The sequence below is a fragment of the Aegilops tauschii genome, chromosome 6 (assembly GCF_002575655.3).
Source record: "Aegilops tauschii subsp. strangulata cultivar AL8/78 chromosome 6, Aet v6.0, whole genome shotgun sequence".
Lineage (NCBI taxonomy): Eukaryota > Viridiplantae > Streptophyta > Magnoliopsida > Poales > Poaceae > Aegilops > Aegilops tauschii.
In genome coordinates, this window is record NC_053040.3 from 435,724,914 (window position 1) to 435,750,517 (window position 25,604).

General features: G+C 44.5%; 1 protein-coding gene and 1 long non-coding RNA gene across 2 annotated transcripts; one reads left to right on the forward strand and one right to left on the reverse strand.

Moving 5' to 3' along the window:
• Nucleotides 1-9,017: 9,017 nt before the first annotated feature.
• Nucleotides 9,018-16,695, reverse strand: LOC109751065 (galactoside 2-alpha-L-fucosyltransferase-like). Its single transcript, XM_020309974.4, has 2 exons — nucleotides 16,018-16,695; nucleotides 9,018-10,749 (listed from the first exon to the last, which is right to left on the reverse strand). The coding sequence occupies exons 1-2, from the start codon at nucleotides 16,337-16,339 to the stop codon at nucleotides 9,236-9,238; spliced, it is 1,836 nt and encodes a 611-aa protein (XP_020165563.1). The 5' UTR covers nucleotides 16,340-16,695; the 3' UTR covers nucleotides 9,018-9,235.
• Nucleotides 16,696-18,648: 1,953 nt separating this feature from the next.
• Nucleotides 18,649-23,411, forward strand: LOC120966585 (uncharacterized). The gene is made up of 2 exons (XR_012188089.1): nucleotides 18,649-22,935; nucleotides 23,048-23,411. It is a non-coding gene; the product is annotated as an uncharacterized lncRNA (long non-coding RNA).
• The last annotated feature ends 2,193 nt before the right edge of the window (nucleotides 23,412-25,604 follow it).

Consider the following 25,604-nt stretch of genomic DNA (forward strand, 5'->3'; position numbering starts at 1 on the left):
GCCGCTCCCGCCCTGGATCCGGCATCCAGCACCCGCCCCACGAGACTGGCGGCCCCGAACCTACCTCTTCATCTAGCTCTGCCGCCAAGATGCTCCCTGCCCGCCGGAGCCCCACTGTCGTGGGCTCGTGGCCCAACCTCCTGCCCGCCGGAGCCCCACTGTCGTGGGCTCGTGGCCCAACCTCCTGCCCGCCGGAGCCCCACTGTCGTGGGCTCGTGGCCCAACCTCCTGCCCGCCGTCGCGGCTGAGCCTCCACCCCGCCGATTTGCGTGTGAATCCTGCATCGCCCAGTGGTGCAGCCCCGGAGCAGGTTACCAGCAGGGAAGGTCCACGGCGAGGTGGCAGAGAAGTTCGCCCAAGGGTGAGCGGCAGCGGGGATCTCACCCGCGCGATTCCACCGACTCCCGGGGCGCCGCCGCTCGGCTCCTAGTGTGCCACCGCCCCAGCCACCTGCCCGTGTCATCAGTTCCCCGTGCTCCGTCAGCCCCTGACCACCTGCAGATCGAACCTTGGCCACTAGCACGCAGTCCGCGCGGGGATGTACTGGCTCTCCCGCGAGTTTCGCCCCCATGCTCTACTCGAATCCATTCTTTCTACCGCTACATCGGAGGTTCGATTCTGCAATCAACGCGAGTTCAAAAGTGCACGAACTGAAGAAATACACTCCAGCGTTCATAAAAAACGCAGTGGTGAGCTCCTGCACAGCCGGCGTCCGGTGAGTGGATCGTTGCCTGCGTCCCCTCATGTCCTGATGCATCATCGTTGGCACCGAGGTAGCCTGCCTCGCTGGTCAAGTTAGCCCATGTCTAATTCTCCTTGTAGAAATTCGTCTACCCTGTACTTGTCCATAAACAAAACCAAAGGCTTGCTGCTTCCTCAATTCCTCTGTCCATCATTCCTGCTGCTCCTAGAGAATTTGGACTGCAGATTGCCTCGCCCCTGTGACAGAATCTCTGATCCATGCTTTTCCCACTAACATCCAGTGCTACTAGAGCTGGCCGTATGGGCACACCAAACTGAAAAAAGTGGTGAGTGGAAGAGGTGTGGCTTGATTGTGAATGCATAAGAGATACGTGCTTGTGAGAGGATAGTGTACTACTGTAGAAAACACCATTAGTGGTGGAAAAGAGAGCACGTGTAATACTCTAGCAAGAAAGGACACGTGTTCTACTCCAAGAAAAAACAATTTATTTTTTGAAGCTATTCTTGGTTGGATTTAGACATTTATCTTGTGTAGTTATGTTCTCTTTGTGTGTTTATTAAGTCACAAACATTTCAGGGGGAGAAGTATGATTTTCTTATTTTCTAAAAAGGTAAGTTCACGTTCACAAAAAGATTGAAGAAAACATACCTCCCATTCCCTCCTGTAGGAGGATCCGCCCTGGGAGTTCTTCCGGTAGCAGTTCAATATTGCTCCATTTGGCAATTCGTGTTCTACTGTTTTGGCACTTCTGTTAACAAAGAAAAGAAGATGCCCATTTTCTAGCACTTTCTGTTTTGTAGATGATGTTCATGCATAAAAAATGCAAGACAATCTACAAGTAATTGTTTTAAATTTGTTTACTCTTTTGAATGTTTTAAACAGATTTTGAGCAACAGTAGGATAGTTTCTCTAAGAAGTTGTGTGTATTTATTTCTGACAATTCATTGTGTTTATTAGAAAGACGGAAGTTCAACATGTGAAACTTGCACAATTCATTGTATATAAAAAAGAAATAAACAACAGAAAGATCACCATAAAAAAGATGGATCTTTTCACACTGCAAAAAAAGAACATCTCACAGTACAAAATCAGTGTTTGTTTCTCTTTTCCAAAATAGGAATAAAAGTAACATGTTGGAGCTATTTTTCTTTATGTCTCCGCCAACGTCGTCTCCCCGATGCACGCCGCCATGCACGGCCCCCATCTTGCCTCGCGCGACTCCCCAATAGAACCAAGAAATCCGAATTCAAAAAATAGAGCAGTTTCGTTGTTTATAAAAAACTAATATTTCTTCTCATTACTAAAGAATGAAATGAAGAAGTTCATATTAAAATAACAAAACAGATAAAAAAGTTTATAAAAAATGATTTTCCCTGTTTTCATATTAAAAATGAAGTTATTCTCTATTCTCTAGAAATTCAAATGTAAATAACAAACCAGTTCAATATTTATTACAAAACAAATATTTTTTCGTTACTAAAAATATAAAACAAGAAGTTAAAATTAGAAAAATAGAGCAGTACAATATTTATAAAAAAAATAGAATTTCCTTGGTACTAAAACAATAACATCACGAAGTTCAAATTAAAATAACGAAGTAGTTCGTTGTACACGGAAAACTGAAATTCTTTCCGTTTCTAGGAAAATAAAAGTATGAAGTTCAATTTTAAAAAAATGTTTAAAAATTATTTAGAAACATATTTTTTCCTAAGAATAATACTAAGAAGTTCAAATTAAAATAATAAAGAAGTCCGAGGATCAGAGAAAATTCAGATTTTTCTCGTTACTAAAGAATAAAACAAAAAAGTTCAAATTTAAAAAAAAGGAACAACTAAAATAGTATTAAAATAGATTTTCATTGTTTCCAAAAAATCTAGAAGTTCAAAGCCAAATAACTAAGTGGTTCGGTGTTCATTAAAAAACTAGGATTTTACCGTTATTAAAATACTCAGATATCCCTTAATATTAAAAAATCAACCATGAAGTTCAAATTGAAAGAAACAATGAAAGTCGATGTTTATTTAAAAATAAAAACAATACTTTAATTAAAAATAAAATGTGAAGTTCAAATAAAAATACCACATAAGTTCAAAGTATATTAAACCCTAGGATTCACAGGTTCAAAAAAAAACGTCATTTTTAGCATTTAAAAAAACTCAAATTTTCCTTGTTACTAAAGAATAAAACCAAGATATTCAAATTAAAATAACGGAGCAGCTCGATGTACAGAAAAACCTCATATTCTTCATTACTAGGAAAAAAGTATTTTAATTCAATTCAAATAAAGTTGTTCGATGCTTTCTTAGAAAAGTCAATTTTTTCTTCAATAAAAAAAGAAATAAGAAGTTCAAATTAAAATAACAGAAAAGTACGGAGTTTATAAAATACACAGATTTACATATTAAAAAATCGATACCATTTTTGACATTAAAATAACAAGTTTCGACAGGTATATCATTTGTGCAACTCCGTCGAACAGGGTGAGGAACTACAAACAAAAATAAGCGACCGAAGTTTAAGGTGAAAACCACGAGCAGTTCAACTACTACACGGAATGGATTTTAGGTGATATTAAAAACAATACAAAACTAAAAGCATAAAAGGGTTGTTGCAAGAAGTTCACGTGCTCCCCCTGCGTGGTTCGAAATTTCTAGTGTGAGACTCCGAATTTGAATCTAATGTCTACATGAAAAAGTTGCTCATATTCATAAGATTTCTAATGGTATATTATATGCCACATTCAGATGTACGGTTTAAAAGTTTCATGTATACCAATTAAAACACGTTTCTATGTATTCAAAAAATTCTTTTGAACCTTCACGAGTATGAAAAAATGATCAACACGGGAAAGTTGCCTGTTTTTAGCAGCTTTCCATTGGTATATCTTGCTCAATTTCGGTATGGTTGTGGAGTGATGGGCAAAAAACAGCGCGCGAAAAACAGAGTGAAGTTCAAACAAAACTGCTCCAGAAGTTCAACCTCTTCACGCAGTGCATTTTCGAAGACTCTGTTTTCGCAATGAAGGCAGATTTCATGATCTAAGAAGTTCAGTTTGAAAACTGCCAAAAGTTCGCGTACTACACGGTGTGCATTTTGTATTAAAAAATAATGAAAAAGCAAAGGCTAAAAGTTTTGTTGCTAGAAGTTCAAATGCTCGGCCCGAGAAAGTTCAAAAATTCTTGTGAGAGAGGTTGAACAAAAATACGTGACAGAACTTCAAGGTGAAAACAGCGGGAAGTTCAACTACTACACGGAATGCGTTTCACATAAGAATATAAGAATAGAAAACTAAAAGCTTCAAAGGTTTGTTGCAACAAGTTCACGTGCTCCTCCCGGTGAAGTTCAAGATCTCTAGTGCGAGACGTCCAAACTTCAATTACATGTAAAAAACTGGCAAAAAACGACGTTGTTTTAGCCATTTTTAAAACTGCTCTCAAACAACAACAAAATTTGTAACGTCTGTCTACATGAAGAAGATGCTCCTATTCATAAGCTTTCCAACAGTATATTATATGCTACATTCCTATGAGCGGTTTAAAATTTGCATGTATACCATTAAAACACATTTTATATATTAAAAAATTCTTTTGAACCGTCGCGAGCATGAAAACTGATCAACATGGGAAAGTTGCGTGTTTTCAACAGCTTTCCATCGGTATATCATTTTCTCAATTTCGGTAAGTGGTTTGGGAGTTACGGACAAAAAACATCACGTCAGAAACAGTGTGAAGTTCAAACAGACATCCCGAGAAGTTCAACTACTTCACGTAGTGCATTTCCATTCCCGATGAAGGCAGAAATCATGATCTCGTCATTTTCTAATTTACTTCAAAACAACAGGAATATCATTTGTGTAAGTTCAAGTCCTTGATCGGAGAAAGTTAAAAAATTTATTGTGAGAGAGGTTTGTACAAAAAGAATATCATTTGTGTGACATTGACGAATTTATGAGGAAATTACAAACTCAAATACGTCACAGAAGTTCAACGTGAAAACCAGGAAGTTCAACTACTACACTGAATGAACTTCAGATGAAAAACTTTTAAATCCGTCGCGAGTATAAAAAAATGATCAACACGGGAAAGTTGCGTGTTTACAACAGCTTTACATCGGTATATCACTTGCTCAATTCCGGTGAGTGTTCCGGTGAGTGGATGGAAAGCTGCGAGCAAAAAAAAGCCCGTGAAAAACAGAGTGAAGTTCAAGTACACACGCCGAGAAGTTCAAGTTCTTCATGTGGTGCATTTTTCAACAAATCTGTTTTGCGATAAAGACAGAACGAATGATCCCACCGTTTTTGAAATTACTTGAAAATGGCGAGGAACCAGAGAAAACCATCAACATGAAAAAGTTTTGCATTTTTCGTAGCTTTTCAACGGTATATTATTTGCCCCATTCCGATAAAGTTTTTAAAATTTATGGCGAAAATACGTTTTTACCAATTTTCAAAATTTAAACAAAACCGTAATGAATTCGGAGAAACATTATATACCAAAAATTTTCCCATTTGTTCAAGCTTTCTAACGCCATATCATTTGCTGCATTTGGACGTACGGTTAAAAAAATAGATCAAAAATATGAACTCGGTGGAACTTGCACCATTTTCTAAATTACTCTTAACTCGTTGAAAATTAGCAAAAACTTTCAACATTAATAAGTAGCGCATTTTTACAAGCTTTCCAACGCCATATCATTTGCCTCAATTGGATTAGCAGTTTAGAAATGACATTGAAAATACGAATCGGCTGTTCGGTTTGCGAAATTTTACGACTTTCCAAATTACTCTTTAACCATAGGGAATTAGAGAAAACTTTCAACTTTTGGAATGAGTGGTTTTGCAGCAGCTTTCCAACGCCATATTATTTGCCTCATTCCGATAAGCGGTTTAGAAATGCGATCGAAAAATACGATTCACGTTTTTTGTATGAAGAAAAAACGGTTTTCAAAACTACTCTTAAACCGCTTACATTTTGCCAAAAATTTAACTTGGGTCATGATACTGGCGTGCATAGCTTTCCAACGGTATATCGCAAGCCCTATTTGGGCAATGTTGGCGGAAGTTCAACCTAGCACAGGGGGAAGTTCAGGTCGAACAACTCATGCAGTAAAATTGAAAAAAAACGCAATTTCACCATGACCCGAGAGCAAAATCTGCCAACGAGCGATATTCCTATTTAAAACGGGCATTTAGTTGCTAAAAAACCTTTTTAGATTATACTAACATCATATAGAACATGACTAACCAGAATAATTCATGCGGGGAGACACAATTGCGAAGATATCACTAGTAGAAAAAGGGGCTTTTGGCCCGGTTGGTAAGGCCCTTTAGTCCCGGTTTTTGAACCGGGACTAAAGGGTCGTTACTAATGCCTACACGAACCAGGACTAAAGGCCGCGACCACGTGGAGCTCCACCTTTAGTCCCGGTTGGTGTGGGACTAAAGGAAATTTTATGATTTTTTTTGAATTTTTTTTGATTTTTTTTATTTTTGAATTTTTGAATTATTTTAACCTCTAATCTCTAATGAGCACCCCTCATCACTGCTCAATTTATCCTCTAATCTCTAATCACTCCTTATCATTCCAAATCATCTAACTTCCCGAACGGTCACCCATCCTCCCACTCCCCCAGCCTGAGCACGCTTAACTTCCGGGTTCTATTCTTCCTCGTTTTCAACTCTGCACTTGTTGTTTTCCTAACAATAGTAAGATGTCAATCCTATTAACCCACAGGAATTTAGCTTGAGCATGAAGTGACACATTTCACTGTTTGAGTTTGAAACTACTGTTTTTAAAAACAATAATTATTTAGTAACACTAATACTTCTTGAATAATTAGTTTGACCATTGTTTGACCACAGTTTGACCAGATTTGACCAAAATTCAAAATAACTAAAATAATTATTTAGTAACACTAATATTCTAGAATAATTAGCTTGACCATTGTTTGACCACAGTTTGACCAGATTTGACCACATTTTTTCCAAAAAAAATTAAACTATATTTTTTTCTGTTACTAGTGGCGCACCTAGCAAATGGTGCGCCACTAGTAAGTTTGAAATTTTTTCAATTTTTTCCACTCTAGATCTTAAAAGCCCCGTAACTTTTTTCTGTTAGGTTTTTGAGGATTTTGAAAATGTTTAACGGGGTTCCCCCCATTAAATTCGGATGTAACTTTTCGAGTAGATGATTTTTCATATAAAAACTTTTTCATCCGAGTTCGTATGCAAAAGTTATGCCCATTTTACAAATTCCAGAGAGATTTTACAAATAAAGTCGAAATTCATATTTGTAAATTTTCCCAACAACTAGACCACATATCACATGGGAAACTTATTTTATTTTATTTTTTTGACATTTCCATCATTTTCTTTTGTTTTTTCTAAAACTGAAAAGGCGGTCCGGGGGGGGGTGGGGTAGAGTTTGGAAATGGGACCTTTAGTACTGGTTCATGCCATGAATCGGTACTAATGCCTCAAAGCCCATTAGTACCGGTTGGTGGCACCAACCGGGACTAAAGGTTACCGGGACTAAAGGTAACGTTACCTTTAGTCCCGGTTGGTGCCACCAACCGGTACTAATGGGCATCGCACCCTTTAGTCCCGGTTAGTGGCACCAACCGGGACTAAAGGGCCCAGGTGAACCGGGACTAATGCCTTAGCCGCACGAACCGGGACCAATGCTCACATTAGTCCCGGTTCGCGACTGAACCGGGACTAATGTGAATACTGCCCTGTGACCAAAGTCCTGTTTTCTACTAGTGTATCCCGAAGGTCGGGTTCCTACAGATGGAAGTTCAGGCGTGTAACTCAGGAAGTTCATGTTGTGATCAGAATAATATTTATATATATATATATATATATATAGAGAGAGAGAGAGAGAGAGAGAGGGAGAGAGAGGGGGGAGATGAGGACGGATGGGTGAAGCAAATTTGGTGTTGTGCGGGTCTATTTATAGCTAGCTTGATCCAAGCTGAGGAGACTGTCATCTACGAGCCAACGGCCATGGCCCATGGGATGAACATTATGCCTGCATGCATGGGATTTTGCATGATCTTTTGAACATGCACGTTACAGAGAGGGAACATACATGGCAAACATAGTGACAGCTCGCACGGTTGACATTCCATGTCCATTTCCTCAGTTGATGTGGGTGTCGGGTGGCATCAACTGGCTCCGATAGGTTTTGATAGTGTATCGTGTGCCGCATGTAAGGGATGGATGCGGTTCTTTTATTGGTGACGGAAGGCAATGCCCAGCTTCTCTTGCGTGGATCAGGAAATTGCTGTTGCGGTCGTTGGGTTAATTTCCCCCCGAATATAGTTGTCAATTATTTCTCAAGTACCAACTAATTTATTCAAAAATTAGTGAAAATGAGAATTTCTTGCATGTGACAAGTTGAGCAATAATTGATCCTTGAACCAAAATTTGTAGCCAAGACGTCGTTTCGTGGGATTTGTCATCTTAAATCGATGAATGCCTGTAAAAAAATAAAGCAAGGAGCGCTCGGCTTTAAATTAGTAAAGCTAACAACGGCAAGGGTAACATCAAGATAAGTATGTTACGGACCAAAGAAACCTCCTGCCAGTGAGAATTCCTTCGAAAGTAACACACCGCTCTGCTGCCTTCCCGTGTCCGTGGCACAAAACAAACAACTCCATTTCAGGGCCCTCAAAATCGGAGTCCTCCATGGTAGCCGGGATCTGTGCATGCAAAGAAAAGCCTAAGATTTGATCCAAAACTTGAGAACAAGCTCCTTCGAGAAATTCCCAAATCACAAACCCTAACCCTAACCCTAATCTAAGAACTTACCTTCATGGTGCCATCGTCGGAAGCTGAGTTGACGTACTCAACGGTGTGGTCGCTGCTGTCGCCATCACTCCAGGATACGATGGCGCGGCGGCGGCGATGAGCACGAACAGAGCGAGAGACATAGTGGAGAAGAGATGGGGAGAAGAGTAACGATTTGGTCTGTCGACCGAACGACGCCGTCTAATTGTGGTCAAGACGGCTGGCTACGCCACGTAGGCAAAAAAGAGACCAACATGTTATAAACTCACTTAACAGAGTCAGTTCCGCTGATCAATGATTTTTGCAAAAGAAAAAAATACACAAGACGTGGTGTTTTCTGCCAAATAAATGTAGCATAGTATTGTCCACTAACCTAATCTTTAAAGTGGTGGTTTTCTGTAATTTACTGCAGCAGTGACGAAATCTGAGCAGAAACCGAAATCTGAACGTTGCTGAGAAACTCAACAAACACCAACATGTGCAAAACAAAGCCCCCTCCCCCGTAAGTAAGAATGACAGAGAACATGGTAATCATAGTATTTTCCTATTGATGAACCTGTTTATCAACTATCTACAGTTCGGATCAAATGCGTGAGAGGAAAAAAATTACATTCGTGGAACATGTTTTAATGTAAATTAAAAAGAAGCCTACCCTATCTTATCTTAGCAAGCAATTGTGTTACGGTGTGAAGAAAAGAAAAGAAAAGAAAAGAAAAGAAAAGAAAATAAAATAAAAGTTACAGCTACAACCGAGTTTCATTTACAATCTTGAGCCCCCAGCTGACATCCTCGCAGTGCCTCACGTACGGCACCACCTTGCCCAGGTCGGCGTCCCTCTTGGCCTTGCAGTCGAAGTAGGGGGCCTGGTGGAAGCACGGCTCGATGGACATGGCGCGGCCGCATGGCGGCTTCGGCACGACATGGTTCTCGGGCTTGTACAGGTTCTTCTCGGGCTTGTACATGATCCACGGCGTGAGGCCGGCGAGGCCCTGCGCGACGTACCCGAAGGTGGAGTACGCGCTGGTGATGAGCACATCGCTCATGCTGAGCAGGTAGATCTCCGCCAGCGCCTTCATGTTGTGCTTCTTGTTCTTGGACCTCTGGTACTCCTCGTGGCTCGGCTGGTACACTTTGACCGTGGTGCCGTCGACGGCCCGGTACTCGCTGTACCTTTCCCGGATCTGATCACTGTACCAAGAGCTTAAAGAAGTCGCAAGAACGGCAATTGTCCGGTTATTATTCCCAGTGGCTGCCTCATTGGTCACGCCGATTTCTGGGAGCAGCTTTTCACCCTGAGCACAAGAAAGGACCTGCTCTAAAACATGTGGAAATGGCCCATTTCTTTGGAGGATGCCCTTCGTTTCAAGCACTCTGATCTGAATCCCCACTACTTTATCAGCTTTAGCAAGGTAGGCCCTGTAGTACGTCGTCGCCGAATACCAAATATCATTTGTCGGATGAAGAAGGTACCGGCCCAAGTGATGGAAAACGGTGTCCTTTTCAGGAAACAACTTGCTCAGTTCATCTTGGAAACTTGGGATAAGAAACAGTGACGGCACAAAGTACATGTCGGTTCGCATGATCAGCCACGGCACACCTTGCAGGAACTGTTGATCGTCTTGGCAGAAGAAAAGCTTGTCGTTGGAAGCGCAGTCGCCGTCAAGATAGAGGAACACATAGGGTGGCCTAGCACTGGTTAGAGACCGATAAGTGTTGCCACGGATAACATTATCCTGCAACATGTTGCCGTAGCTCTCTGGACTACGCTCGGTGAACTCATTATAGCTCAGAGGGAAATCTGAAGGAATCAACCATGAAGTTCCAGGGAAAGGCTCGCAGAAAGTACTGGCAATCTGCTTAGAACGGTCCACAAGCAAAACCCTGCCTGTCAGAAGCGCGTAAAGGAACGCTGAAGTCATCTCAAGCATCCGGTTCCCCATCCCGGCATGGATTATCAGGAAGAGATAGTTGCAATCCGATGTGCCGTTGATGCTCTGAGTGGACGTGAGCTGTTTTGCAGCATTGTTGTATGATTTGGTGCCTGGACCACACTTCTTCTGCAGTGCTTCTTGTCTCCTTAATCTTTCTATGAGGTATGGAGAAGGTACTCTTGCTGCATTCCTGTGATAACGTGCAAACTGGTACCTGCTGCGACACGATCTTTCATCAAATCCCTCGACCAGAAGGCCACCCAGAAGTCTGTCATAATCAATTTGTGCCGATGGAGATAAATCATCAGGCATATCATCTCTTATATCTGAAAAAGATAAGATGTTTTAAGTCAGCGCAAGAAAACAATACAAGGAGAGGACCAAATAATAGTATTGGTTTGCTGCTGCATTCTGTAGTTAAAAAAACTAATGGTAAATATAAGTTGAACTAGATTTGTTGTCATTATTCTTATAGCGGAGACAATCACTTGAAATTACTTAAAATCACTAGAAAGGATTGGGACATGGAAACTGTTAGGGAGCACCGACAGTTTTTTTTGTATCGCTTGAGTAAGCCAGTAACAGAATATTATAACAAAGTGGGTTGTACCCAAACACAATACAAGAGAAGACTGACTGAAAGAGCGTCTTTTCAATGAACAATAGAATAACTAACTGGACATGGACCTCTAGTTGCCCCTGGTTTTCTTCAGTGGTAGCGTATATACATATTATGTCGTCTCGTTCATGTACAACATATTGTTTCAAATGCGTAGTTGAACATTTGAATTAACGTGTGTTGTCATGTGTACAAATTTCTTCAACCTTCCTATACGTGTTGTCATAACATATGCTACAAATATAAAGTGGTATACCCAACGTATTGATTCCTTTTATGAAAATTATTTATTCACAAAAGATATTATTCTTAAAAAATTATCCCTTCTAACATATCGATCAAAACATAGACAAATCAAAGCATTTTCGTAGTCTTAAAAAAGTATCATTGTTTATACCAGACAAACACTTTTTTTTGTTTTTACAAAAAAAGGGGTTATCACCCTTTCCATTAATTTTTGAACGGAAATAACATTACACTAAGGCAGGCTAGTATATATACTTTCTTGGTTCTATATGTCCCTTCCAACATTCATGTACATGACTAATTATATCTTACCCGCCGATTGTTATGATGAAAACTAACTCGAATTATCTCTCACGTGAGGAACATGGATATTTTTGTGAATGTTTGATAGATATGTATCGAAAACTTGAACCTCACCATATTCCTCATCTTACATTATTCTTTGTCATCTCCTTGAGAAAGCGGTGTGGCATGAAAACATGCTCTCTAGTGGCATTCATCATTGATCCAAACAAAAGTAGCTAGCAGCTTAGCACCATTTACACACAAGCTAACTATAGAGTGGTCCAGCAAGAACAATCGGTAAACGTATCACCTTTCCTTCTCGCGAAAAAGCATATCATTCATGCCCAACATCTACCACAATTCACCCCGGAAAAAGAAGAAAAAAAACCACATACCACAATTGCAGCTTCGATGCGGCCAATTCGCCCATGCTATATTGTATCAGTTTTTTTTTAAAATAAAGGGGTTCCCCCCGGCTCCATTTTCATTAATGAAACCAAGCAACAGAGTTCAAAGCTCCTAGGCATAACCAAAGGTAGCCAGACAGATAAACATCCAACCAAACGGCTGTTATAAAGACATACTAGAACAACTTCAACTAACCCTGAGAATATTGTATCATGTATCATTGATACTCTAAATAGATAGCCCTATTTTATGTATCATTGTGAAAAATGTCTTTTCGTTTTGCCTCCACAAAAATGAAAAAAATTAGTGCTTCTAAATAGCGTTTTACGACATATTTTTTTTGTCTTTTTTGCACAGGCCACAAAAAAATTATCGTGAAACTTTATGCAGGCACATAAAACATGAAGATGTATCCGTGCAATCTTTTTCAGATTTTTTTTAGCATTTAAAAATATATTTTTCAAAATGAGTTCATATGTATACGGGTTCATGGATGCACTTCCCCTTTGGCTAGTTGATCGCATGTGCACTCATGTATGCTCTCGCGTCTAATTTCATCCTTAATTTCCTGGAAAAGAATATCCAAGTTATGCATACTCCTGCTAGGTCAATACCATACTGGCCTATGGCGGACGGGGTACGACCAACTTCAGATTGGGATTTAGACAAAGCCGGTCCAAATAAACTAAGGAGCCAGAGATGGGAGTCTGCGTTGTAAGGAATCTCCATCGTCGTGTATTAAAACGACGCCAACCGTTTGTTTAGAACAGACACTCTGTATCGTCCAGTGTCGTGCATCAAACATTCATGAACTGGTTTGCATGTGCGAATTTCGCCAAGCAGATAACAAAGCTGGAGAGATTTGGGAGAGTGTAGACGCCCTATATTGGACTCCAACACATCCGGACCACTCAAAACCCCGTTCGGAGCCCTTTCTTCTCACTTCGTCCTTCCTCTCTTGCTCTATATCCACACCCACCAAGACCATCGCTACCTCTACATCACTCCGGCTGCCGCTCAATTCTTGCCGAACAACCGCTGCTCCACCCAGGCGCCTTGTAATGCGCCATCGTTGCACCCTCATATCGGTTGACGGCTTGGGTATTGTCCGCCCCCTGTCGACGCCGTCCATAGCAAACACCACGTCCGATAAGTGTTCGGCCAAATGCCATTAAGAATATTTTTTACCTTCTCTTTGTTTAACATGAAGCAAGCACTGTGAAGGAGGATGCATTAATCCATTGCTAGTCATGTTTTCCTTCCGCCAAGATTTTGGAAAAAAAACACTAGTTGGAACATTTTGGAAAAATGCTGTGTCGGAACAACTTGGTTTGGACCCTTTGTGGAAGGTTTGAGCATCCGCTTTGGAAATGCTCTAACTAGTTTGTTCGTCTGGTCTCTTGTGCTTCTACGATTCGGTCGATGAAGTTTGATGTCCGTACAGCCGAAGTTTCGAGCTTTGATGAGTCTCTGAGGGCGTCTCCAACACTAACCCGCAATTTGCTCCGGTATCCGTTTACGGATAGTGAGGGGCCAGTCCGTGGACACTGATGCGGGAGCTAGCCACCCAACATTGTCTGCATACATCTGACCCTAAATTTTATTTTATTTTAAGTCTGCACGATCAACTAGTAGCATATATAGTCCAAAAATAGTTCAAATGTTCAAATGCAACAGTAGTTCAAATTAAAAAAACAAATATTACAATCCAACATTGTTGTCCCCCTTAACCGCCCACAAATACCCAATTCGATCTTCTTTCGATTGCTCGTGAATTGCTCGATGCCGAATTTGCTGATGCGTTTGAACAAACTGTTCAAATGTGGTTGGAGTTTGGTGGAAACGTTTGATAGGATCACCCATGTTCTCAAATTCAAGACCTGCGGCAGCATCCTCACCCTCATCCTCCATGGTCATGTTGTGCATGATCACACAATAGGTCATCACCTCCCACAAGGTCTCTAGATCCCATTGTTTAGCATGTCCACGAACAACTGCAAAATGTGCCCGCAGAACTACAAAAGCCATTCAACATCCTTTCTAGTTGTTTCTTGTCTTTGGACAAAGTGAGACTTTTTCTGACCAAATGGTTAGAGATGGTGTTCACAAAGGTAGCCAAGGAGGATAGATACCGTCAACCAGATAGTAGCCCATGTTCTACTCATGCCCATTGACAGTATAGTGGTAAGGAGGAGCTTTTCGTTCAGTCAGCCTAGGAAACAATGGTCATTGCCGCAACACAATGAAGTCATTTGTGAGACTCGGGCACGCCAAAGAAAGCGTGCCAAATCCAAAGATCTTGTGATGCAACTGCTTCAAGAATGATGGTGGACTTCTTACCATGACCATGATATTGCCCTTGTAAAGCTTTCGGGCAGTTCTTCCATTTCAATGCATGCAGTCAAGTGATCTGAGCAAACCTGGCCACCCTCTTGCTTCCGAGATTGCCAAGTGCCTCTTGGTGTCTGCCACAGTTCATTCGCTCAGATACTGAGATCCAAACATCTTGACCACTGCAGTTGTAAACTAACCATGACATCTCCGCATGTGCTCTTGGACATCTGTAGGTACTCGTCTCATGACTCAGCGACCGTGTCATATACAAGCATCCGTAGTGCCGCCGTGCACTTCTGGTATCAAGAGAAACCAATCCTTCCCACGTCGTCCTTCTTCAAGATGAAATAGTCATCAAAGGACCAGACGCCATGGTAGAGACGGTCTAAGACATTTTTGCACATCCGAAAGTGACGGCGAAAATTGTCAGCGAATAGGGCATCGGGGGCAAATTAGTCGTCCATCAGCGTCAAATGACCCTTAATCGATCCCCTGAAATTTAGAACATGCTCCTCCGCATGTTCCGCGTCTTGAAGCATCGCCTGCATCATCATCGTCTCATCCCTGTAGTCCTCCTCGTCAAACGAGCTGATGGACGACTCAGCATAGTGCTCGTATATGTACTCCATATCCGAATCCATTGTTTCAAAGAAGAAGGTTCAAAGGAAATTTAGCTTGGGCCATTCACCAAACAGTTGTCGAGCATGGCGAGCATCATATGAGCGGATGGTACCTTCGCGACGGTCAGAGAAGAGGTGAGGAACGGCAGGGGTACGGCGTGGCGCCCGGATGGTAGAGCGGTGGCAAAGGTAAGAGAGAAAGATTGAAGAAGAGAAAATGAAAGGATGGAGGCGCGGGGTCCGGAAGGGGTTTTTGTGGGCCAAGGTGTCGGAGCCCTACGTGGCTGTTGTTTGGACAGCCCATAAAGCCCTCCACTTTGTCCTGGGATTGACAGAAGATACGTCTGGGCCGCTTGACGAATTGATACGGATCTATATTAAAAGGCTCAACACGTTCGGACCACATGGTCCGGACGGTTGTGGCGGTCTGAGAGTCCGCTTTCCAGATACCTGAGCGGTCACAGCGGTATTGTCTTATACTCTCTTTTGACACGAAAAAGCCCGTCGTCCGACGACGTCCACCCAAAATTCTCAAGCTAGTCTAGGTTCAGAAAAGAAAACCGCATGGCTCGGATCTTCTGTGTCTAACTCAACCGATTTTAACTGGCCTTTGGCTAGTTGATTGATCACCTTCTGCTGTGCCCTCGCGTCTAAGTTTATCGTCAGCAGGCCAGCAAGACGAGAGTATTTTATCGTTAGCAGGCGATGCGACCAACGTCAGATTATAGGATTTAGACCCGGCCGCCCCGAGTAAAATAAGCAACACTTGACAACGGGAATCTGCTTTGCAACCATGTTCGTCTGGTATCTTGTGCCCCTACGATTCCCTCCAATGAACTTCCCCATCATAATTTCCCGGACCTCTTTTTCTACAAAAAAGACCAATCCCTGCATCTACTACTAGCTGAGAACCTTTCTATCCGTGACGATGGCCATCGCAGCTAGCAAGTGGTGCAAGTTCTACGATGCTCCATCCGGAAAACGTCGATCGGCTTCAGCTTCTACAGTCGTACAGTAGTTGCATATGCGTATGCGCATATGTGAGAATGGTCGAGTATGAATTCCAAGGGGTGTGGCAGTACCTTGGTCGTCGTCGTCGTACTTTGGGAGGTCGTCGTCGACGTCGAAGAGCATCTGTGAGGAGGACTCGGTCCGCAGGTTCCCGACGACGAGGACGCAGGCCGGGAGCGTGAGCAGGCAGAGCACCAGCGCGGCGCGCACGCAGTTGCGCCGGTGCCTGCCCCGCCCCGCCTCCTGCTGATCCGCGGCGTGGGCGTGGGCGTGGGCGTGGGGGTGCGTCGCCCTTGCCTCCGTCTCCAGGCCGCCGACGCCGCCGCCGCGCAGGGGCAGCCTCTCCTTGTGGCCGCCGTTGCTCCCCCGCCAGCTGATCGGTTGTTTCTCCATGATCGAGCTGCCTCCACGCTAGCTCTAGGCTCTAGCTCTAGCTCGCTCGTTTGCTCCGCTCCGTGCTCGTATATAGCAGGCAGGCAGGCAGGCTACAAGATGCGTCTTGTTTGCGGCTTGGTTTGGGGTCTCCGCCGTCTCGGGGACGGACGGAGCGGTCAAAGCTGGAAGGCCGCGGCCGCGAGGGCGCTGCGCCGTGCGAGAGGAGGCTTTATCGCTGTATATGCTTTGTACGTAGTGGGGGTTGAAGACAGAGCTTGGAATGTAGCGGTGGGTTTGGCAACTCGGTATCGCTGAACTTTCTTTCGCTGTAAGCGGTCATGAGTGGACTTGCACTGTATCCACGAATCCACCATGTGGTTTTTCATACGACTGAGGAGGTTTGTAAGGTCCGTCGTCTTGATCAAGTCAGTCCATCGATCTCGACGTACGTAACAAATCTCTAGCCCCTCTAGGTGCACTCCAGCTGACCGAGGATGATCTAGTCAATGGGGACAACGGCATATATCTCTGTCTTTTCTTTTTCCTTTTAATATTCTTGCAGTGTTACGGAAGGAAGAAAAAAAAATACTGTAACTTTCTATTGGCAGTGCTCGAAGTCTTAGTGCTGACCTTTGCAGAAGTATTTTTTATTTTATTTTATACTTTCTCTTCGTGCTCTGCATCGACCTTGATTGTACACTAGCTGAAGTTTGGGCTATATGCACGTTGAGTTTAGATCGTCTATAGCCATTGGCGTACCCAGCGTGTGTGCAAGGTGTGCCGTGGCACACCCAGAAAAATTCGATTTTTTTTATTACCATATGATATTTAGGCCCAAATCAACCCAAGCCCAGCGTGGCAGCGCCCCAGCCCATCTACTCCCGAGCGAGAGGCAGCGAGCCATCGATACAGTCCGTCGGCCAGGCAGAGCGCAGCCGCTGAAAGACCTAATCCAGCGCCCCCCTGCCCCTCATCCCCATCCGGCCATCCCGCCGGGGTCGTCCGCCGGACCGCCGCTCCTTGCCTCCTTCCACCGAGAAGGCGAGAAGAGTCGCCGCTCTGCTCCCCTTCGAGCGCTCCTTGCCTGGCTGGTGGATCTCCAGCCACCACGAGCCGCCGCCCGCCGGTCGCCGGACGTCCGAACTCCGTAGCCCGGCGGAGATGAGGAGCTGCTGCCCAAGCTTCTGAATGGCTCAATCCCCGCTGAATTCCTAGTTCGTGACGCCCTTTGGTCTTTGGGTGAGCTTCTGTCAATAGTTGATGCTTTCATGGCAATGCAAAAACGTAGAGTTATCTAGTGATGTAAGTTTCTACTTATGCTTCTTTCATGTAAAACTACTCCTATTGTAATTGAGCACATTTGAGATATATTTTGTGAACTAAATTGTTGTGAGATTTGCATAAGCTACTTATGTTATTATTTTGCCATATTTTGTACACGTGGATTAGGTGGGAACATTTTTTTTAGAGTGTGTACACCCTTCATTTTTTTCCGGGTCCGCCACTGCTATAGCTACATATGACAAATCCGGCCCCTCAAATGCCCGCGGACGTCTGCCGGCAATGACCGGGCACACCATAAATTTCACTTGTTGCATCCGGACATCTCATACTCGATTCTTATATCCATACAAAGACATGCAAAAGAAAATAGAACCTACGTACTACGTCGATCCTGGCTACTCCTCGTCGGAGATCACGACGATCTCCGTGCCCGGCTCCGGCAGCATGGGTGGCAGCTGCAGCTCCGGCTTCCTCCACCTCATCCTGGATGGACTCCAGGATGACCTGCTGCTCCGCCATCTCGCCGACTGGGCGATGGCGAACTCCGCCTCCGCCTGCTCCATGTTGAAGGGCGGCACCTGCTGATTTGGCTCCTCCGCCTCCGCCTCCTCCACCTCCATCGAAGCCATCTCCTCCTCCTCCTCCTCCTCTTCCCCCGGCTCCTCCTCCTCCTCCGGCTCCGGCGAGTGCGGAGGCAGCCCGACAGCGATGCGGACGGCGCGCGCGGCTTCCCTCGCTCGGATCTGCTGCTGGATCTCACAGCGGCGCTCCGGCGTCAGCATGGCATAGTAGGTGACCTTACTCCGGACCATGGCGGAGTGCCGGAGCGTGGGCAGAGCGCCGAAGCAGGAGAGGAAGGAGGTGGATGGGCTCGGACTGGCGGCGCGGAGAGTGGGAGGGGGATGAGTTAGAGTTGCGGGACGCCGGCCGGCTTAAATAGCCGGATTTCGTCTTGGGCAGCAAAATGGAAAAAAAATTATTGTTCATATTTATCTATCCTACTTTTTGTTCACATTCCTTTCTCTTATTACAGAGGCCTCATGTTATCAACTCATCCAAATGTTTCACATGCAGCTCACATATACAAGATGCGGTGTTTTTATTTATTTGAGAATTTCCTTATGAGACAACCTCACATGCTACATCGCCAACCATGCATGCAGCTCCTTACAAACTACACTACGGCTTCTACCTAAAATTAGTAGTTATGTTGCCTAAATTTAATACTAGTAAGCTTGCACGTGCAACGTACTTATCATAATTTATAATGAAAACATTTTGTATTTGATGCTTACTTCCCTTTTTAGTCATTTTTTACCGAATCATTTAAATGCCTCATTCCCAACAATATAAGCAGTGGTAAAGGATCCAAAATAATGACACACCATAAAATAATTAGTATTATGATACGATACAAAATATACCTGATTGGGGGTGTCGGATCCAAAATATACACACCATAAAATAGTTAGTATGATGATTATTCATCAAAGAAAATTAGTATGATGATAGGATGCAAAATATACCTCTCAAGATTGTTGGACAAAATATCTCCCGTGAAGTACTCCATAAAGTACTCCATAAATTTAACATCCAGGAGACCACAAGATAACTTGTATGATGACTATAAGTGGTAATAGTTTTATAAAACTATTATCCTTTAATTCTTTTTATAAAAATATCAAAATAATAATGACTGAATATTTATTTAAACCATTGTGACAGTATAAAAAAACCGCACCATACAGCCGAACCTAACACGCCCGATAAAAAAAGGAATTAAAAAAATGTCCGATGCTAATATAAATCAAGTGACAAAAAGGCTAGTGATGATAATTACGAAAAAAGAAATGAACAACGTCCGACGCTATATATTAGTATTACTTAATTATTACTTGACTAAAAAGACATCGATAAAGAAAGAAATAAAAAAGAGAAAGAACTGGACATGCCCGACGCTCTTTGCCTTGTGCCTCCCTCTTACACCTCACACATCATCAAATCTTATCCTTCCACTGTCTCCCACCGCTCCTGGAAAAGCAAAAGAAAAATAAAACGCTAGCAAAAGGCCGGCGCGGAGCGCCACCACCTACCACACAACAGCCAGCCGCTGCCGTCCTCGGTGCTCCCGGCGGTCGGCGAAGGCGACCCTGGGCGTGCTGCAGCTGCTGCTCCGGAGGAACGCTTACCTGGAGCAGGAGCTCGACCTTCGCTTCCGCCTCTTCCGCTCCTGGGACTCCCCTCCCGACGGGCACGCCGAGTTCCTTCGCGCCAACGCCTCCGCCATCGGCGCCCTCGTTGGCAACGCCGATGCTGCATCGATGTGCCGCCGTCCTTCTCTGTGGGGACCGACCGCGTCGACCTCCCAAGTGCCGGGAGCACCGGATCCGCGTCACCAACACCCCTAACTTCCTCACCGACGACGTCGCCGGCCTCGCCATTTCCGTGCCAAGGAAGACCACGCAGGCTGACCGCTACGTGCGCGCCGGCTTGTGGAAGGCCAGAGGGACTACGTAGTCACCACGCGGGTTTGTATCCGATGCTTTTTCGTTGACTTCCATTCATATTTTTCTATCCAGTGCATTCTTTAATATAAATGAAACACAAATACAGTATATCTAAATCGATACTTTTAGTGGATACATGGTCGATGGCACAAGTTATTACTTACTGGTGAGACATCGCACGTCGAGATGGCGAGGCTTCTCTTGGACATACACATAGCTCCATGTAGCTGTAACACCCCGGTGTAACGATGCTATAGTAATCCTTGGGTTAAGTTAATCCTTTTGCTAAACAAGTGTTTATTCATCATTGTATCCTATCTCTTTCAAATTTCAGTTTAATTCAATTTCTAATTATGTGTGAAATTCAAAAATGCTCAAATATGAAGACTAAAATGTTCATCAGGTAATATTGGTGGTGAACCAACATTTTTGCAAAGTTTCTAAATGGCCTAAAATAGCTAAAACAGAAAGTTTTTAAAACAAAAGGCAAAAGTTTAAAAAAAGGAAAAGTAGAGGAGAGAGAGAACCCCCTGCCCCCCTGGACCTCAACCAGCCTGGCCGGCCCAGCTCCCCGCACCGCGCCCCCTTCCTGTTCGCCACCTGACCTAAAATAGCTATACAGGGCACGGTCGCCACCGGACCCCCTCGCCGGCGTCGAGGGGAGGACAAGGCCACCACACCCCCGGACGCCTCGAGTCCCCCCCCCCTCACCTACTGCCACTCCCGCTTCTCCGTCCTCCTGCCTCTCCCTCTCCCCCAGATCCCTTCTCTCCCCCCTCACCGAGCGCCATCGCCGCTGCCTTCCGTCATCTCCGCGGCCACCGGCGGCCCCGTGCCCGCTGGCCTTGTCCACGGGCCTCGCCGCGGTCGGACACCTCTCCTGGTGACAAGGTGGAGACGCGGAGCCCCGCTGCCTCCATTTGCCATCGTCTACATCTTCGATCGCCGTCGATCCCCTCCGACTCCGGCGACGCTCACAGCTGCTACTAACCTGTCGCAGGCTTTTCGTAGCCACTAGGTGAGCCTTCCCGTCCCTCTCTTTCCCCACTAGCTGCCGCTATTTGGCGGTAGCCGCCGCTCTACTTGCGCCTGAACACGTCGCCGCCGATGAGCTCGTTGTCGTCATTGTGGCCATTGACACGCTCGCCCGAGCTCACCGTTGTGCTCCTGGGGTTCCTAGGAGCCCAACGCGCACGCGCACGCTCCCTCCCGTGCCTCCTAGCGCCGTCCCCGATGAGCGCCCGAACGCATCGCCGCGGAGCTCGCCGCCGGCAAGGCTCCGGTGACCATTTGGTCACGGGCTCAAGCCCGTTGGACTCGCCGCATCACGTAGATACTCCCCAGCCTCTCCATTTGCTCGCTAGCGCGCCGTAGCTCCGTTTTCGTCGAGCACCCGTGCAAGCTGGCGCCGATTCCGGCCAAGTCCGGCGATGCTACGGCCACCACTAGACGCGGCGCTGAGAGCTCGTTCGAATGAGCCTAGCCCCGCTCCTCCCCGAGCCCTGTACGCGTTTTCCGGCGAGGTCTGGCGCCCCTCCACCGCGGGAACGCTCACTGGAGCTCCCCAACGCCGGCGCCGACGTGGACGTCCGGGTCCACCTTGCTAGGTCACTGCCCCGTGGCCCCAGGGGCCCGGCTGGCCTTGTTGACCCAGTCAACGGCTGACTGGGCATCGCCCAGTCACTGCCAGTGGGTCCCCTGTGGGCTCTGTTGTCTTAGTCAACTGGTCTGTTAACCGCTGATGCAGCAATGACGCCATGATGATGTCATTTTTCCTTTTCTGTCGAATTAGGTATTTAAAATAATTTCAGAAAATATTTTAAACTTTAGAAATTCATAGTAATTAAACCGTAACTCGGATGAAAATGTTTTCTACATGAAAATTGTTCAGAAAAATCCAACGAATCCAAATACGTTGTCCGTTTACCTGTCAGATGCCTCTAACTATCTAAACATGGAACATCCCCCCTCCGGTCATCTGTCTGACACAGGTCCGGAACCGGGAAAACACTCCCGGTTGATTTCCCGCTTCACCTTTATCGTGTAGCCTTACGTTAGGTAACACACGGCACAACATATTGCCATGTTATGCTTTATGATGCTTTGTTTGCTTTATATTTATTGTTTCTTCCCCCTCTTCTCTTCGGTAGACCCCGAGACCGATGCCGCCCCTGTGATCAACTACGTCGACAACGACCCTCCTTCTCTTTCAGCAGAGCTTCCAGGCAAGCTCCCCCCCTTTGATCATCCCGATATCGCTCGTTCCATTCTCTCATGCTTGCATTAGATTTTGCTACTGTTATTGTTTGCTCCTATTCTGATGCAAGCCCGCTTTTCTAACCTGCTCATTGTACCTTACCTGCTTATCCTAAACTGCTTAGTATAGGTTGGTTAGGAGATAATTACACGATAGTACCACATTTGGGGCGGTGGTGGCGAATCGGTACCACTTTTGGAAATTTTTACGTGTCAGTACGACGTTTGGGTCGAACCGTTGCAAATCGGGCTAATCTTCGTATTTCTACGTATTGACGCTGGAACTGACCGCCTGGGCCCGCGCGTCAGCTGCCACGCTAGCGAATCGGCACCCACCCGCTCGCTCGATACGTGCGGTCCGGCTCGAACCGGACAGTCCTGTGCTCTGTCTCTCCCTCCTCGCTCGTGCCTTCCTCCTCGCTCCTCTCTCGCCGCCCTCGTCGCTGCCCGCAGCGTTGCCGGACCGGATCGCCGCCGCCCGCCATGGTTTTCGATGACGAAAGCAGTGAGGAGACGTCCAGCCTGCCGTACATGCACTCGACCTCATCCACGGACGGGCTTAACCAGGTGATTTCCCTTGAACTAGGTTTAGGGTTAGGGTTTCAGATTTGGGGCTTTTTTATTTGGTTGATTTTGTTGTGTTTTGATTTGGGCATTTTGTTTGAATGAGGTTCGGCAGGTCCCTTTCAGCGTTGAAGATCCAGATTATCAGGGGCTTGAGCTGGAAACGATGTCGCCATGTGAGAAGCACGGGAAGGCATCTGAGAGGCTTGTCGCATTTGAAGGAACAAACACAGGGAGAAGGTTCTTAGCATGTGCAGAGCCGGTATGAATTGTAGGGTGATAGTTCGATATTATATTTAGGTTGATAGTGTCATATTATTGTTGGTTTGACAGTGGCATATTGAACATGACTACAAGGCCTGATTATTAGGGCATATTCACTTTTGCAACAGCAGTAGCAGTAGTTTAATGACAGTGGTACTGTTATTTTGAAGTGGCATTGTTCTTGCTATCATGTGAAATATTCAGTTTGGGACTTCTACAGGTTTTATGTTGCTGTTGTGGCATTTTTATGTAGTTAATGATAGTGCACTGTTAATTATGTTGCTGTTACACTTTTGCTCCTGTTTGGAACTAAATATTGAGTGAATTGTTACTTTTATGTTGGGATGCACCTGCTGTTATGTATGTAAACGCTACAAATATTCAGTTGAATGGAGCATATGTACTGCATATGCTTTGGTAGTTCACCAAGTTTGCAGTTTGAGATTATGCTACCTCTTGAGCACTGCGTTGGTTTTCCCTTGAAGAGGAAAGGGTGATGCAGTAAAGTAGCGTAAGTATTTTCCTCAGTTTTTTAGAACCAAGGTATCAATCCAGTAGGAGGCCACGTTCAAGTCCCTCGCACCTACACAAACAAACAAAAACCTCGCAACCAACGCAATAAAGGGGTTGTCAAGCCCTTCACGGTCACTTACGAAAGTGAGATCTGATAGATATGATAAGATAATATTTTTGGTATTTTTATGATAAAGATGCAAAGTAAAATAAAAGGCAATAAAAATAGCTAAGTGTTGGAAGATTAATACGATGGAAAATAGACCCGGGGGCCATAGGTTTCACTAGTGGCTTCTCTCAAGAGAATAAGTATTACGGTGGGTGAACAAATTATTGTTGAGCAATTGATAGAATTGAGCATAGTTATGAGAATATCTAGGTATGATCATGTATATAGGCATCACGTCCGTGACAAGTAGACCGACTCCTGCCTGCATCTACTACTATTACTCCACACATCGACCACTATCCAGCATGCATCTAGAGTATTAAGTTCAAAAGAACAGAGTAACGCTTTAAGCAAGATGACATGATGTAGAGGGATAAACTCATGCAATATGATATAAACCCTATCTTGTTATCCTCGATGGCAACAATACAATACGTGCCTTGCTGCCCCTGTTGTCACTGGGAAAGGACACCGCAAGATTGAACCCAAAGCTAAGCACTTCTCCCATTGCAAGAAAGATCAATCTAGTAGGCCAAACCAAACTGATAATTCGAAGAGACTTGCAAAGATAACCAATCATACATAAAAGAATTCAGAGAAGATTCAAATATAGTTCATAGATAAACTTGATCATAAACCCATAATTCATCAGTCTCAACAAACACACCGCAAAAGAAGATTACATCAAATAGATCTCCACGAGAATCGTGGAGAACTTTGTATTGAGATCCAAAGAGAGAGAGAGAAGAAGCCATCTAGCTAATAACTATGGACCCGAAGGTCTGAGGTAAACTACTCACACTTCATCGGAGAGGCTATGGTGTTGATGTAGAAGCCCTTCATGATCAATGCCCCCTCCGGCAAGACGCCGGAAAAGGCCCCAAGATGGGATCTCACGGGTACAGAAGGTTGCGGCGGTGGAATTAGGTTTTCGTGGATGCTTCTGTTGGTTTGGGGGTACGTAGGTATATATAGGAGGAAGAAGTACGTCGGTGGAGCAACATGGGCCCCACGAGGGTGGAGAGCGCGCCTAGGGGGGTAGGCGCGCCCCCTGCCTCTTGCCCCCTGGTTGCTTTCTTGACGTAGGGTCCAAGTCCTCTGGATCACGTTCATTCTGAAAATCACGTTCCCGAAGGTTTCATTCCGTTTGGACTCCGTTTGATATTCTTTTTCTGCGAAACACTGAAATAGGCAAAAAAACAGCAATTTTGGGCTGGGCCTCCGGTTAATAGGTTAGTCCCAAAAATAATATAAAAATGTATAATAAAGCCCATTAACATCCAAAACAGAATATAATATAGCATGGAACAATAAAAAATTATAGATACGTTGGAGACGTATCAAGCATCCCCAAGCTTAATTCCTGCTCGTCCTCGAGTAGGTAAATGATAAAAACAGAATTTTTGATGTGGAATGCTACTTAGCATAATTTTCAATGTAATTCTCTTAATTGTGGTATGAATATTCAGATTTGAATGATTCAAGACAAAGGTTTAATATTGACATAAAAATAATAATACTTCAAGCATACTAACTAAGCAATTATGTGTTCTCAAAATAACATGGCCAAAGAAAGTTATCCCTACAAAATCATATAGTCTGGCTATGCTCTATCTTCACCACACAAAGTATTTAAATCATGCACAACCCCGATGACAAGCCAAGCAATTGTTTCATACTTTTGGTGTTCTCAAACTTTTTCAATCTTCACGCAATACATGAGCGT

Excerpts from the sequence above, each read along its gene's own strand:
- LOC109751065 (XM_020309974.4), bottom strand. The coding sequence starts at position 16,339 with ATGGAGAAACAACCGATCAGCTGGCGGGGGAGCAACGGCGGCCACAAG. Across the intron at positions 10,750-16,017 it reads GTACGACGACGACGACCAAG|ATATAAGAGATGATATGCCT; the intron begins GTACTGCCACAC and ends TATCTTTTTCAG.